The 15,370-nt window shown below is 34.1% G+C and overlaps 2 protein-coding genes across 6 annotated transcripts in view; one reads left to right on the top strand and one right to left on the bottom strand.

The window, feature by feature from the left end:
- The window catches only part of LOC136033674 (tRNA methyltransferase 10 homolog A-like), a 47,363-nt gene that overhangs the window by 13,367 nt on the left and 18,626 nt on the right, over positions 1-15,370 (bottom strand). For 4 of the 5 annotated variants that reach the window (XM_065714507.1, XM_065714508.1, XM_065714506.1 and 1 more), the window contains one exon: positions 3,093-3,273. In XM_065714507.1, the coding sequence (XP_065570579.1) occupies positions 3,093-3,273 (181 nt within the window). Of the gene's footprint in view, positions 1-3,092; positions 3,274-15,370 lie in introns of those variants that run through there. The other variant, XR_010618989.1, reaches the window with a different exon arrangement.
- Positions 6,294-15,293, top strand: LOC136033673 (inactive selenide, water dikinase-like protein). The gene is made up of 4 exons (XM_065714505.1): positions 6,294-6,473; positions 9,623-9,735; positions 12,943-13,133; positions 14,829-15,293. Exons 1-4 carry the CDS (start codon positions 6,309-6,311, stop codon positions 15,200-15,202), a joined length of 843 nt encoding a protein of 280 aa, XP_065570577.1. The 5' UTR covers positions 6,294-6,308; the 3' UTR covers positions 15,203-15,293.

Here is a 15,370-nt window from a genome sequence, read left to right as displayed (position 1 = left end):
AGCACTGACCCCCCCTAACTCCCCCAGAGAGAGTGGATCCAGTGCGATTACGTCGATCACGTATCTACGAAATTTACTTATTCTACCCACCAAGTTTCATCTCGATCTCTTCACTCTAAGCGTTTTCCAAGATTTCCGGTTTCCCCCTCCAACTCCCCCCCCCCAATGTCACCAGATCTTGTCGGGATTTAAAAGAAGAGCTCTGATACATGAGTTCCTTCTAAATATCAAATTTAAAAATACCACACGAACGGTCACCCTTTCTTAAGTTTAAAATACCTCATTTTTCTAATTTTTCAGATTTAACCCTTCTCCCAACTCTCCCAAAGAGAATAAATACGTTCCAGTTATGTCAATCACGTACCTAGGACTTGTGCTTATTTTTCTCACCAAGTTTCATCCCGATCCCTTCACTCTAAGCGTTTTCCAAGATTTTAGGTTCCCCCCTCCAACTCCCCCAATGTCACCGGATCCGGTCAGCATTTAAAATAAGAGCTCTGAGACACAATATTCTTCTAAATATCAAATTTGATTAAGATCTGATCACATGTTCGTAAGTTGAAAATACCTCAATTTTTCTAACTTTTCTGAATTAACACCCCCTCTACCCCCCCCCCCCAAGAGAGCGGATTCAGTCTAGTTATGTCAATCACGTATCTAGGACTTCTGCTTATTCTTCCCATCAAGTTTCATCCTGATATCTCCACTTTAAGCGTTTTTCAAGATTCCTCCCCCCCCCCCCAACTCCCCCCAATGACATTGGGTCCAGTCGGGATTTAAAATAAGAGATCTGAGTTACGAGGTTCTTATAAATGTGAAATTTCATTTTGAACCGATCACTCCTTCGTAAGTTAAAAATACCTCATTTTTTCTAATTTTTCAGAATTAACCCTCCCCCCAAGTCCTCCAAAGAGAGCAAATCTATTCCAGTTATGTCAATCACGTACCTAGGACTTGTGCTTATTTTTCCCACCAAGTTTCATCCCGATCCCTCCACTCTAAGCGTTTTCCAAGATTTTAAGTTCCCCCCTCCAACTCCTCCAATATCACCAGATCCAGTCGGAATTCAAAACGAGAGCTCTGAGACACGGTATGCTTCTAAACATCAAATTTCATTAAGATCTGATCACACGTTCGTAAGTTCAAACCACCTCATTTTTTCTAATTTTTCCGAATTAACCGTCCCCCACTCCCCCCCCCCCGCCAGATGGTCGAATCGGGGAAACGACTATTTCTAATTTAATCTGGTCTGGTCCCTGATATGCCTGCCAAATTTCATCGTCCTAGCTTATCTGGAAGCGCCTAAACTAGCAAAACCGGGACCGGCAGACCGACTGACAGAATTGGCGATCGCTATCTGCCACTTGGTATTTACCAAGTGCCATAAAAAGTAATTAAAGCTTCAAGTTGGCAACAAGCGAAGAGGCACAGGTTAAAGAGACCAACCAATCCTAAGGGTCAGGGGATGTGACGTATAGCCACGTGGTTTCCCACAATGAATGATCCAACCCTCCTTTTTACCTCAGTCAATGTCTAGCTTTTTAAAAATACTTTTTGGCCCATGGTGACTCATAGCAAATACACAATTTCTATTTGCATCTAATTAGCAAGTCCTCGAGAAGTCACCAAAAGATTAGGCGAAAAAGGAAAGGCCAATAGATTACGTGGAATTTATGAATAAAAGGAGGGGGAGATGAAACAGAGAGTCCAAAAGTGGGGATGAATTCAACTCAAGAAGAGAGACAGCAAAAAAGGATATTTATCTAATTACTAGTGCCAGGGGCCAAACAACTTCCCAATAAAAATAAAAAAAATAAAAAAAACTATATGTAAGAATGGGCAACTTCGATAATTTACAGGCTTTTCCCCAGGGGCTATATGGGGTCATACATAGACATCGACATATACAAAGACATAGTTATTAAACCTTTCAACCATGTTGAACAAAATGGCTATCTCAAAATTTTGGTCGGAGGACTTTGGGGAAAAAAGCGGTATGGAATGGGGATTAGTTGCCCTCCAGTCTTTTTGGGCACTTAAAAAGGTCACTAGAACTTTTAATTCCCATCCCAATGAGCCCTCTCTCGACATTCTAAGACCATTGAATCAATACGGTCATCCTGAGAAAAACAAACAAACAAACAAAAAATAAACACACATCCGTGATCTTTCTGGTGGTAAAAAAAAAATACAAATTTCCACATTTTTGCAGATGGGAGCTTGAAACCTCTACAATAGGGTACTCTGATACGCTGATTATGATGGTGCGATTTTCATTAAGATTTCTTGAATTTTCAGGAGTGTTTCCACCTTTTTTCAAAAATCAGGCAAACTTTCTCAGCCTCGTAGCTTTCGATGAGCAACACTAAACTTAATGAATCAGCATATTCATTCAACTCCAATTTTTACAGTTTTGGTTACTACTGAGTCGAGTCACTGCTTACGTACAGTTCATTACCACGAACTGTTCGATGCAACAAAAACAAGACTTCTTCTTCTTTTTTTTTCTTTTTTTTTTTTTTTGCATATTTCCCAAAGATGGAGCTGCTCAATGCATCATAGAGTAAATAGTAGCCCTGACACAACACACAGTGCGAACTGCCTCATACCCTTATGACTAAAACAAAGGGCAAATCTTGCGCTTTTACAAGACGAGTCTCACATTTTTATAGAGGAACAAAAATAAATTCTGAAACCTTTTGCAAATTTATTTTGTTTTATTTCTGAGTAGACTGAATTATTTCGGGTAGTTTATGAGCTACAGATGCTGAAGCTTGTGTGAATTTTGTTTCTTAATCAGTCAGAATTTCATCGGTTAGCTTATGAGCCAGGGGAACTGAAACCCTCTTCGGGGCGACATATTGGACCTAAAGAGGGAAAACCTTCCTGTAGCATTTTCTGTTACTTGGAATCATGACTGGTCTTTAGTACCTTTTATAAAGTAAATACACCTCTAAAAACTCACCCAAGGGATGAACACTCGCTCTTAATAGCCAAAAATACATTTTTGAGAAAGCATTTTGACTTTTGCTTAACAATAGCCTATCACTATGACAAGTTCATTAATGGAAGAGAGACAAAAAGGAGCTTACCTTTTCAGACATGTACGAATCTAGAGATAGATCAACACAGACCCTTTGCTTACAGGAACTACTGCCCATTGTAGTCTGTTTTAGCTTTTTTCGTAAGCCAGTCGAACGAATATTTTCTACAGAGCCTGGAAATGCTTTTGCCAATTTCTTTTTCTCTTTCAGTTTTTTTCTCTCTTGCCGCCTGTAAGACAATTTATCTACAAAATGCACGAAACGGTAGTTTCGGGTAGCCCGGTAGTACTCGGGTAGTCTGAATGCTTCCATGATGCTTTTATCATGTTTGCAGTAGTATCTGCAGCCTAGTAAAAACACGGACCCAGGCCCATAATTCCCTAATATTAAAAACGAGTTTTGAAATAAAAAGCCTGTCAATGTGATAATAATCGCGATTCGAGCTAATTCGCGATTTCGGCTAAGTTTAACAGTAAAAGTTCGCTACAAAAACGAATTTATGGAAATTTCAAAAAGGAACAACTCTCAAAAATGGTGTTGCATCAAAATGAAAGCTACATCATTGGAATGTAGGAACCTGGAGCCACATCTGACATTGGAACCACCATGGTCAAAAACTAAAAGGAGAATCATAGTCACCTATCTTGAAAAGTAAAGTAAATCACTTTTTCGCTTGGGAAGCAGTGATGCGTCTCCTCTTTTTGTTTTTCCCCACGATTGATTGTACCAAACTAGAGGTAATATAATGCCAGGAGAGGGTTCATTTAAAAGGATATCACCATGTTAAGTAGCTCTTTTAATAAAAAACAAGGTGATATTAAAATAAAATTTAATTTCTGACAATGACTGCACCTTCATACACAAAATGATGCATCACACGTATCCTATTTTTTTGATCAGCTAATGTGACAGACACAACATTCGATTTAATGTTGACCATGATTATACCATTTATTTATTCATTCAGAAAAGGCCATGCACAAGAGTGTCAGTAAATAAGGATAGTGTTTGGTTTCTGAACACAATGAGGATTTTCTGAGCGATAGATCTTAAGAGAATAAAAAGAAAGTAAGAAAAGTTGAGAAGGCATTCAAGTGTGAATTAAGAAGATATGAAATGTAAGTTACGGGTGGAATTGCCAGGATCTGAAAGATGCGGTCAAAGTGCATCATGGTTGCAGCTGTGGCTAGAAAGTAAAAAGTGAACCACAGTCAATTATAACCAAAAGTTAAAATAGCACTTTGAAAAAAACAACAAAAAACTACTAACTCAGGAAGAGTCGCCATTTAAAGCTGATTCAGGAATGGTAACAGCTATTTTGGCTAATCTTTATAGTAAAAGTATGTAACGAAAACAAATTAATAGGAATCTCGAAAACACTGTAGATAAATTTAGACAATATTTTATTCCCTATCTCAAACATTATCCAAAGCCGGACAGAGATACATCTGCTCTGGAGAACATATAAACAAGTAGAAACATAAGCGACATCAGATTTTTTCATGAGTAGGCACGCGTGTGTCGTCGCTATTTGCAGCCAGGAAAAGAAATAAGATGAATCGGGCGTCTAGGGGATAAGGAAGAATACAATATGTTGAAGCGATAACAAAGGAAAGGAGAATAATAGTATGGCTGTAATCATGCAAAAGGTAAAGATAAACTTGGTTTGATTTAAGAATGGAAAGAAAAAGAAAGAATAAAATTTATAAGGATAATCAAGGTAACAGTAAGTTTTATTTGAACAATGCCAAAAAGAAGTTTTAGAAATATTTTCTAAGATTTTAGTTTTAGATTTAGTTTTGATAGTTCTAGAAATTATGCCGTAAAAGTACTAAGATTGTACAGACTCAGCGGTAAGAAATGCCATTTTATTTATTTGCTGGTAAATAAACTGAACGAATATTCTAGAGCATGAATTTCTAGCATTAAGCCCCGTAAAACTTTGGATCTGCCACTAAAATGTTTATTTGTCTTTAAATTTGTTTCTCGTACATCTTTGCTGTAAAACAGAAAACTATTGATTTTTAGCATGAAATATCTGAAAGGACAGAAGGGGGATTTAAAGAAAAAATAATACAAGGACCCCAGAATACGGAGATGATCGTTTTTCGAAAGTTTTCTTCTCGTTTGAAAAGAAAATCCACTGTCGCACGAAATACTACATTTGGACAGATAGAAAACCCCTCTTACAAAAAATAGAAGTGGCAACATTATATTTACCAATGACCGTGAAAAAAATTACGCCAACTGCACAACTTTCTCCGGAGGTCATGAGGATCTTTCATGGCGATATGAACAAAACTTTATTCTTTTTATTTTTGGTTTTTGGGCCTTCCTACTGACATTACATAACTGGTTACGTTCAAACCTGCTAGCATAATCACGTACCGAGTAGACTTTATCAACAACAAAAAGATAATTTTGAAATTTTCAGATATTTTTCTAGTTTGAATTAAAACATTAAAATTATTGCTCAGGCACCTTAAATATGTCTGCAGTTTACATAATAACTTTCGCGATTCTGAACTGGACTTACAACACTTTTCAACTTTTTTTCATTTCTTAAAGACATTGCTTATACTTATTAGAAAAGAAATTCGGTAATGACTTTTTTCTAACGACAATTTCTATTATGCTTCAAAGTTTTAGTTTTCTTTTTTAAGGTTCTTGAATTGTTGTGATCCCTTGTTAAAATACATACAAAATATTTTTTGTAATTACCAGTTTTTTTTCTCTTTACGCAATTACATGTCTTTTCATACAAGATATTTGATTATTACAGCAAGTCCAATTTCTTTGGAACGAATGGAACTATGTCTTGAGTTCAAGTTTTATGCTTTAATTTAGTTTTATCTTTGCTAAGTAGCTCGAAAAAATTGAGATAGGTTATTTTTTCAAATATTTTAACGTACATGTACATTCTTTTAAGCTGGTAGCTGCCAAACTTATTGAAGTATGCACTGTGCGAAAATGTAGCTGGTGTCAAAGGAGAAATTCTTTTCCCTTTTCAGAAAATAGGCTTTTAAAGACCCAAGTCTTTACACTTTATTTTTTTTCTATTGAAAACATTGACCGATCTTCGCAAATCATTCTACAGACTACTATATTTCTACTTTTGGTCGTAATTTGGTTTACTACAGAGAAAAGACAGCTTTTTATTTTTTAGAAATTGTTTTTTTTTTGTTTTTTTTTGTTTTTTTCACTTTGCCCGTTCATTATTTAAACTAGAACCTGTTATACTTTTCTAATTCTAACTTCTATTGAATGAGATTTATTATAGGCAAAATCGCATGTGCGAATGTTCTTAGTGATCTTTTTGCAATGGGTGTGACCGAATGTGACAATATGCTTATGCTTCTTGGTGTTTCTACAAAAATGACGGAAAAAGAACGAGACGTCGTCGTCCCCCTCATGATGAGAGGCTTCAAGGTAATTATTTCTTCTTTTCATTTCAATATAGATATGTTAAATTAGGCAACGAGGATGTATGATCTAAGTATGTAAAATACTAAATAGTCATGTTCAATTTTTTGTGGGCTAGCTTGCTGGTTATTGCTTTTTAAAATAGAGGTCATCTGTACTTGTCATAAAAAAGGAACATGTTAAAATAAAAGAAAGATGGTTTTAGTATATGTTCTAAGAGATTAGGGGGAACACGGTTAATTGAAACCTTGTACTAAGCTGGACAGGTCAAGAGATGTGTTATAACCCGTTGCGCTTAGGTCGCCTTCAATGCAACACACTATTTGAATGTGCTTTATTTATTTTAGGCATATGCATTTAATCCGTCCATCCTCTACATTGTCTAAAATTTAGATTATTTAGTTTAATATTCAACTGTTCTTGGAATGTTTGTTTCCAATCCTCATCCTAGAGTCTACCAACGTGGAACTGAAAGAAGATTTATTTTGCGAGGAAGAATTAGAGGCAGCACTAAAAGTATTGAAAAATAATTAGTCAGCTAGGAATATCAAGGATTTAAAGAATAAAAGGACTAAAAAGAATAGCAACTTGGGATATTAGTGAAAATACTTTGTTGTAATAAGAGAGGATAAGGGGCTTGCATAAGAATTATCTGAATGATAGATCATATCAAAATAAAAGGAATATTAAAAGTAGAGAATGAATTAAAACATGAACTAAGGAGGTGTGAAGGGGGTGGGGAGGGAAATTTGAGGAATAATCATATCTATTTTACACAAGTCGTCATAATTCTGTGCTTCTGCAACTGTGTTGAGGGAGTTATGTTATGTTTTTTTTCTTCTTTATTTCGTTTTTTCTTAGCATAAGAGGAATTTTGTGTTTTTGCTAAAGAGGATTACCTCAAGTTGGTCCGACAAGCATCCTTTTCTTTGAGCCATGGTTTTATTTTCGTGTGCTGATCTCCTTTCCAGCACCAATTCACTTTCAAGTAAAAGATAAACTAAACTTGGGATTTTCTCAAGTTCCCTGGCGATTTCTTGTGCATCTTCAAAGCATTTCCTAAAAATCTAAAATAGAAAAATGCAGAGCTCCATAAAGAACCATCTGTGTCTGACAATTCTGCCATCTATTTTTACAAGTAATTTCTGTTCGTGTTTGAGACTCTGGTAGAGGAGTGGAAATACGTGTATTTACTGAAATTTAATAGTTCTTTGGTTTCCAAATGTCGATACTCGTACTCTTGTTGTGTTGGTATTGATATTATATAGTTCTAGAAAAGTTTAATTTTATATGATTTTTTTTCTGGACTTGGAATTGTGCCTTGACTTGTACTTTCATTTTCGGTTTTTTGCATCTATATTAGGAATATAGTGTTTCATATGTCTCTTAAACTTTAATTTCTCTCTCATTGCTAAAGAAATTAGAGTTTTATTTTTCTTCTTTCTTAATAGTGATATTTGAAAGTTGGCTAACAGCAAGAAAATCAACTTTTTAACGCTGATCAGTACTCCTTTAAACTATTTTGAAAAAAATTATAAATTTCGGTTTAGTAGTGATTTATGTTTTATTTTAGGATTCTAAAATGAAGCCTAACTAAGTAGTAAATATAGTAAGTGACTAAAGTTCCTAATTGTACAGGAAATGGTGATGAAATACAAATTCTCTGCTCATTAGTGGATAGTTCAGTTTGTGAATGGGAACACAACCTTTGATGTGATCTGGAGTTTTACTCCAAAAACAGAACCTGGAACGCTATTCTGTGAGGTTCCTATAGAAAGACAGTGTCTTCCAATTAATACTTGTAGTAGTAAGTAGTAATGTTTAAGCAGTAGTCTAGTAAGTAGTTTTGTAAATAGTACTAATACTACTTGGAGGCCTTGGAATTTTTGCTCTTCTCTTTACCTTTCTTTTATCAAATACAAGGCAGTTTTTGCCATATTTGAAGCAAAATCATACACAAACCTTTGATCTACTTCTGATTAGAGATATAGCTTGGGCCTTCGGTCCCTCAAAGACACCTTCTCTAATAATCTATTCAGTAGAAAGGCATTTGGGCATATTTCGTTTTTCCTGATCAGCTTGGAACTTATGGGGCATATATTATTGGTCATTTGAGCAAGAAAATGATAATCTTCGGAGATGTGGACCTTTTCTTCTACCTTCAATCTGCTTGAAACGTATGGGTGAGAAAATGTGGATCGAGGGGACAGAGCAAATGCACATCTGGAGGTGTACATCGCTTCTCAGTCCCACCCACGTTCCGCTCCCAATTATCCGTATTTGCTTGCTTTTCGTAAGAGGGTACTATTAGCCAAAGTGATGTGAATCAAGAAATTTTAGATCATTGAGCATCTATTCATATGTTATATGTTAAGTAGTTCCATACATATGTTTGTATTTGCAGTCTATATTTTAGTAGGCTTCAAAGTTTTGTCTTTGTAAGGATTTCCCCTGTATAACAAAGAGCGACTTAGGAACAAGAAGTATAATCACGTTCACTTCGAAAGATGTGGAGCTGCATCAACAAAATTTTAATAACTCTATAAATAATAATGCAATGCAGAGTGGTATAACCTGGTTTTGTAGTTATTAGTAAAGTGTCTATGTGACTATGACTCGGTGATAGATATTGAATTAGATTGACCGTTGCATCAATTATAAATGCGATTATAAATCAATTATAAATATTTATTATAAATGCGAAAATTTTAGAACTAACAATAAAGGTTATATGTTTTGAGGCAAAGTAAGGAAGCATTAGCTTAGATACATTGTGCTTGTAAAAACTAATTACATTGATTGGGTTTCAGGAAATAGCGAATAAAGTTGGTTTTGAGAATACTGTATATTTTAGACTGTCTTTAAGGAACGGATTTTTTTGAAAGAATAATGGTAAAGAGACATTCCATTTTCAAACTTTCATAGGGATGACAATAATCGTATTTCCTTGGTGATGAAGAAACGAAATCAAAATGCTGCTTTGCAATGCTTTATTATAGCAACGAAAATCTAGTCGTTATTTAGTTGAGACACAAATTCGGCAAGAATAAGGGATGTATTTTACTTGTCCAAACAATTAGGTTTCATTTTGATATTCTAATTAAGTATTTATAGCTGTATAACTTGTTTGTTTTCATTGTTTGTATTTATTTTAGGATTGTGCCACTGAGGCTGGTTCAACTGTAACTGGTGGTCAGACTGTAATGAACCCTTGGTTAAAAATTGGTGGAGTTGCAACAACTGTTTGTCAACCGAATGAATTCATAGTGTAAGTACTGCAAGTAATTATTGCTTTTAATTTGCTTTGAAACAGAAACTCTGCTTTTTTTTTTTTCTTTTTTCTTTTCTTTTTTTTTTTTTTAACTGAACTTCTTTGAGGTGATATTTTTAAACATTTTCAATGCTGGTATTGTGTCTGAGGTGTTTTGTTTTAGAAATATTGTTGGTTGTTACTTCTAAGGGTACTGAGTGGTAATATTCAGCTCTGTTTTATTTATTCAAACAATTAAATATACAACAGTTAAAATATACCCTTGAAGCTCAGGCCTTATGAAACTAGTAATGAATAATATGGATTTAAATAATAGCACTTACAAATGGAATAAAAAAATTAGTAACAAGATATACACTTGATCCATCCGAGTTCAGGCCAAATATCAGCGAATAATCTTTCAGATTTTATTCTTTTCTTATTTCAACTATGCCCATCGCGTAGAGGAATGTGTCTCTGCCACTTAACTAATACACATACAAAACAAATAAACATTAACGCTTCATATCTAACTTTTAGAATTCTTTGAGAGCAAATATGTTTGTAGATCTGGCACTGGACACAAAAATTTTGAAAACATTTCGGAAGTAGTCCGTGTGGAGAAGGGGAAAAATAGATGGATTTAAGAAAATTAGCTTTGAAACTTTGCTGTCAAGTCCCTCGAGTTTTCAAAAGTGTTATTCAAACAACCAATGCCATGCCAGTGAACAATACCGTACATAGATTTGAATAATTGAGAAATATATGAGATAAAAATTATATTAAGGGTGGAAGACTTTATTTATTCACTATTTCCACAACACAGAAATCTTTTGCTTGTCACACAGAAATATAAATAATATAGCACATGAAAATACTCCCAAATGCTAATCCGACAAACATAATCAACAACCTATGTTTCATAACTAAACTTGTTATCTCATATTCACACTGGTATATATGTAAAACTTAGTAATAGGTAATGAGTGCTGAATTTGTGAAAAAGTTTCATTTTCTAGAAAAGGGTTTTAGCAGTTATAAGTTGTAGAAACCAAACTATTCGAACCGATTCTTCTATTTACTTTTAGGGGTCTAGCTCTCTAGGGGTGTATAAATTGGTTTACACAAAATTCCTAAGTAAAATAAAACTTTCAGTTAAACAGCAGAAATGTGGATTAATAGAAGTAAATTGAGCCCCTCCTCCTTTGAAATGTTTGCCCGACTCATAAAAACGTAATAAAAATGGGTATAAACAAGCTTTTTTTTATTATTATTTATTTTGAAATTGTGTTTGCTAAGTCTGAACAGATCTAAGATAGATGCAGGGTCAAAAGTTTTTTGCATTTTGAGGTTCATCGTACTTTGGTTTTTCATTGAAAAATGTCGTTTTCTATCATTTTTTTTTCAGTTCCAGTCAGTTTTACAATTGTATACAATATATGTTGTCTTTAAAAAAAAGTTCCTCATCTAATATCACACCTAAATACTTGGTATTACGACTAAAAATAAATCCTCTTATTGCCTGCAACTCCTTCAACTAAGGTTGAAGCTTTCAAGGGATATTTTAGTGGATGTTGAACTAATTCGAAACGAACTATGAGTATGTAGATTTTCAAAAAGATAACAAAGCAATATCTCAAAAATGGCTTACATTAGTAAGTTAGACCTTTAAGCGTATGTTGTGGCGGATTTTGAACTTGCCCAAAGGATCAACATTTATAATACTACCATTGCAGTTACTATAACTAATGACGCTAAGGGTATTAAGGTGAAACCTTTAGGGAACGTTTAAGAGGAGTTTCAATTAAAAGAAAAAACTTCAACTCCACCAAACTCTATAAAGCTTCAACTTTTTGTGAATGTAATAGTGCATGCGTTCATTAGTCTTAATACACATTAAATAAATAAGTTCATTGATTGATTTATTTGATAAGTTTCCATCCCCGTATACATTTGACCATAGTGTCTGTTAATTAAAACCATAAGTGATTATGATAGGTATTCTTTGCTGTATATGTGATCGAAATATCTGGGCTTTTGTAGTTGCCCTGTGATCTCTTTTGACTCTTAAAAATGAACTAGAACCTTCAATTCCCAATCGAATGAGCAATCTCTGAAGTTTATACGCGTGTTTCTTCCGTAAGAACCATATAGGCCCCTAGGGTATAGTTTACAACGCCTGCCCCGGACCAGGGGTTGTGTTGACACCAGAGTTTCAAGACATTGAATGAACTTTTTCAGTGAACTCTGTCTGAAAATAATCTAGTGAATTATCCAGAAGCTCATTTTTTGTGACTTACCGGTTTTTTTTTTGTATAAATATGTTAGTTCCAATTATATTAATTTAGTAATTCTACTGATGAGGATCGCTGTATATGTGACCGGAATGTATGGACTTTTGTACCTGTTTCTTCACTGTCTAAATAAATGGATTTATCCCCATTTGAAAATTTATTTGTTTACTTTATCTTCTTCATTATTACGATTACTTTAATGCTTACTGTTGTTGGATTTTCATGCAAATTTACCCTAAGTCCTGAAAGTTTATACCTTTGGCCTAGGGTATTTTTCAAAACTTAGACACTAGATACACTTTTCGACTATCCCTTAATTCCCTGAGAGAAAGTAGGGGTAGGTAGGGATTTTCCCTTAAAAATTCCTCTTGATCTGAATTTTTGACTTATATTTTATGTTAATCTTCATGTTCTGACGAGCGTTAATTTTGTCGAAACTTTGGAGAGCATTATTTACTTTTGAGGTATTTTTGTGAACTGAGGAAAATTAGAATAATGCTAACATTGCCTATTTGCTCTTTGCAAGCTGCATTGTCAGTTTTTCCTCCAAGACTATGTAGTCTTGTAGCAAAATTTTCCTTTTTTGATGCAGAATTATAAAGACATCGGTAAATATATTATGCATATATTTAAGCCCATCTATATGTTACTTGCTTTTAAACGGCACGCACAGCGTGTGCCCTAGACGTAAGTCACGAAACGTGCGCTATCGATGCATGTTAGTAAAAAAGAACTTCTGTTGGCTCTTTTTTTTCAAGAAGGATCACATTCATTTGGAAAACTAACATAAATAATTTTTAACAGGTTAATTTATATCAAAATAATATCGTATTCAACAAAATTTCATGATTTTTAACAAAATCGTTCACATAATTGACCACATTTTAAGCCAAATTAAAGTTAAGGATTAATGCTTGAATTTATTTTGTAGGCCTGATAATGCAATGGTTGGTGACGTCCTGGTATTAACAAAGCCTCTAGGAACCCAAGTAGAAGTTAATGCTCATCAATGGTTAGACATTCCAGAACGGTGGAACAGGATTAAGCTCTGTGTATCGGAAGAAGATGTTCGAAAAGCCTATTTGAGGGCGATGGACTCTATGGCACGGCTTAATAGGATTGGTATTTTTTTTATTTATACACTTTTCCTTAACAGAGCTAGGACATATTTAAACAGGAACCACAAAATCCATTTGAAGCTTGAACTGTTAGAAATTTGAACCTTGAACTGAGAGAATTAAGTTTCGATTGACATTTACAAAAAAATATATATATTAGTAGAGGCCTTTGTACCATAATTTCAGTCTCTCAACCCTGTATATAAAAACATAATATTCATATAAATCACCCAAATTTAAAACAATAAAAATATAAATGAAATAAACTGAAGGCTCTGGGGCTAGACTATTGGGACTAAATTGAGTGTATTGTAAATATTCACCAAAGTACGTAAAAGTAAAGAACAGAAGTAAAATCTTTTAATCATGTGGATGTTCAGTGTGACGCGTAAGCAAACTTTGGTGCCGAGGGTAAAATGAAGGCTCTAAAAATGTGTTTCTTTCTGAGAGTTCAATGTCCTCCCCATAACTATCTGTTTGTTTTGTCGCTTTCTTTTTTCCCCTTCGATCAAAAGTAAAAAAAAAAAAAAAAAAAACATAGCCTAATGAAGAACCTAAGGATCCAGCTTACCTACGTTCAAAATTTTAGTGTCTTGTCTCTAAGTTTAATTGTCTAAGTGATCTTTATTAGCTCATAAATACGAATTTAAAAATTAAGTGAGGATCAGTAAAAGGAAAATTACACAATTTGGTTTATTCATTGTAAGCTAATCCACATGTTTAAAAAAATATATCCTATCAATTGCTTTCAATTGGCAATCTCTTTTTTTTTTTTTTTTTTGTGAAACTATATGTGTTGAAAGTATAAGTGTAATTTATATTCAACAGAACAAAAGAGCTTTATTAAATTTCTGAAATTAACAAAATAAGTCAATTACCTTTTAGGAGTTTATAGGCATCGCCCTATAATTTAAAACCCATTCTTCCATATAAGGGAAATGAGTCGTTCCGTGGAAATTGGGACCCCTTCAACAGGGTGTCTACTTTGGAAGATTTATTTCTTGAATGAGAATATATTTTTCCTAAAAAGAAGAATGTAATTCCCATAGGTTTCCAAGCATATTGTTATCAGATGTCGAGTGTACACCTTTTGATAATGTCCTCAAACATTGAGACATCAAATTATGAAAAAAAAGCTTTTAAAGCCATAATTTCTGTGTGTAGGGGAGGTGTCTATGTCCAAATATGAGCTGAGAAACATTTCGTTTAGATGTAAACACGTTGTCTTAATTGTTTTTAAGTTGAGAGACAAATTTCTGGGAAAATAACGTAAAACTTATCTACATAGAAAGCAATCATCCTGTAAAAACAAAACTTAACAAAAAATCTATTTATACTTTCTAAAGTACGTGCTTTTCTTGTAGAGTTGATAACGCGTTAAACGTACTGAATTCTAATTAAATACCCAATATTTCTTCGATATTTCTTCAAAAAATTCAGTTTTACGTTTACCACGTTATCAACTCTACTAGAAAAGCACATACTTTAGAAAATATAGATTTTTAAGCTTTACTATATTTTAAATGTAGATTTTTTTTTTAATTTTTGTTTTACAGGCTGATTGCTTTCTTTGTATGTAAATTATTATACCAGAAATTTGTCTCTCTACTGAAAAAATTGATATACCAAATATTCTTGACTTTGTAGATTATAAGCAACATCATATTAACGGATAATCATGATTTCTTTCTAATTTCAGCTGCCCGACTAATGCACAAATATAATGCCCATGGGCTCCTTGGTCACGCCCAAAACTTGGCTGCTAACCAGAAAAACGAAGTGGCATTCGTAATCCATAATTTACCAATAATCGCCAAAATGGCTGCCGTCGCAAAAGCTTGTGGTAATATGTTCCAGCTGGGGCAAGGTTTGAGCGCCGAAACTTCTGGCGGGCTGCTAATAGCCCTTCCTCGTGAACAAGCTGCAGCCTACTGCAAAGATATTGAGAAACAGGAGGGATATCAGGCTTGGATTATTGGTATTGTGGAGAAAGGGAGTAGAACCGCTAGAATCATTGACAAACCTCGAATAATTGAAGTACCAGCAAAAGATAAGGAGGGGGAACTATGGTAGACTATCACTGAATAAGTTGCGAAGCATTTCATTCAATTGAATTTATGATAGGCTTTTGATGCTTCATCCAATTATATATTTGAGTTTGTGACTTATTAGTAAACTAAACTGACATACCAGGTCCTTAAAAAATTAATAACTATATTCGAAGTTACACAAATGAAACAC

Source organism: Artemia franciscana, chromosome 12 (assembly GCF_032884065.1).
Source record: "Artemia franciscana chromosome 12, ASM3288406v1, whole genome shotgun sequence".
NCBI lineage: Eukaryota > Metazoa > Arthropoda > Branchiopoda > Anostraca > Artemiidae > Artemia > Artemia franciscana.
The sequence above is the reverse complement of the archived record's forward strand: the minus strand, read 5'-3'. Positions and strand labels throughout refer to the sequence as shown.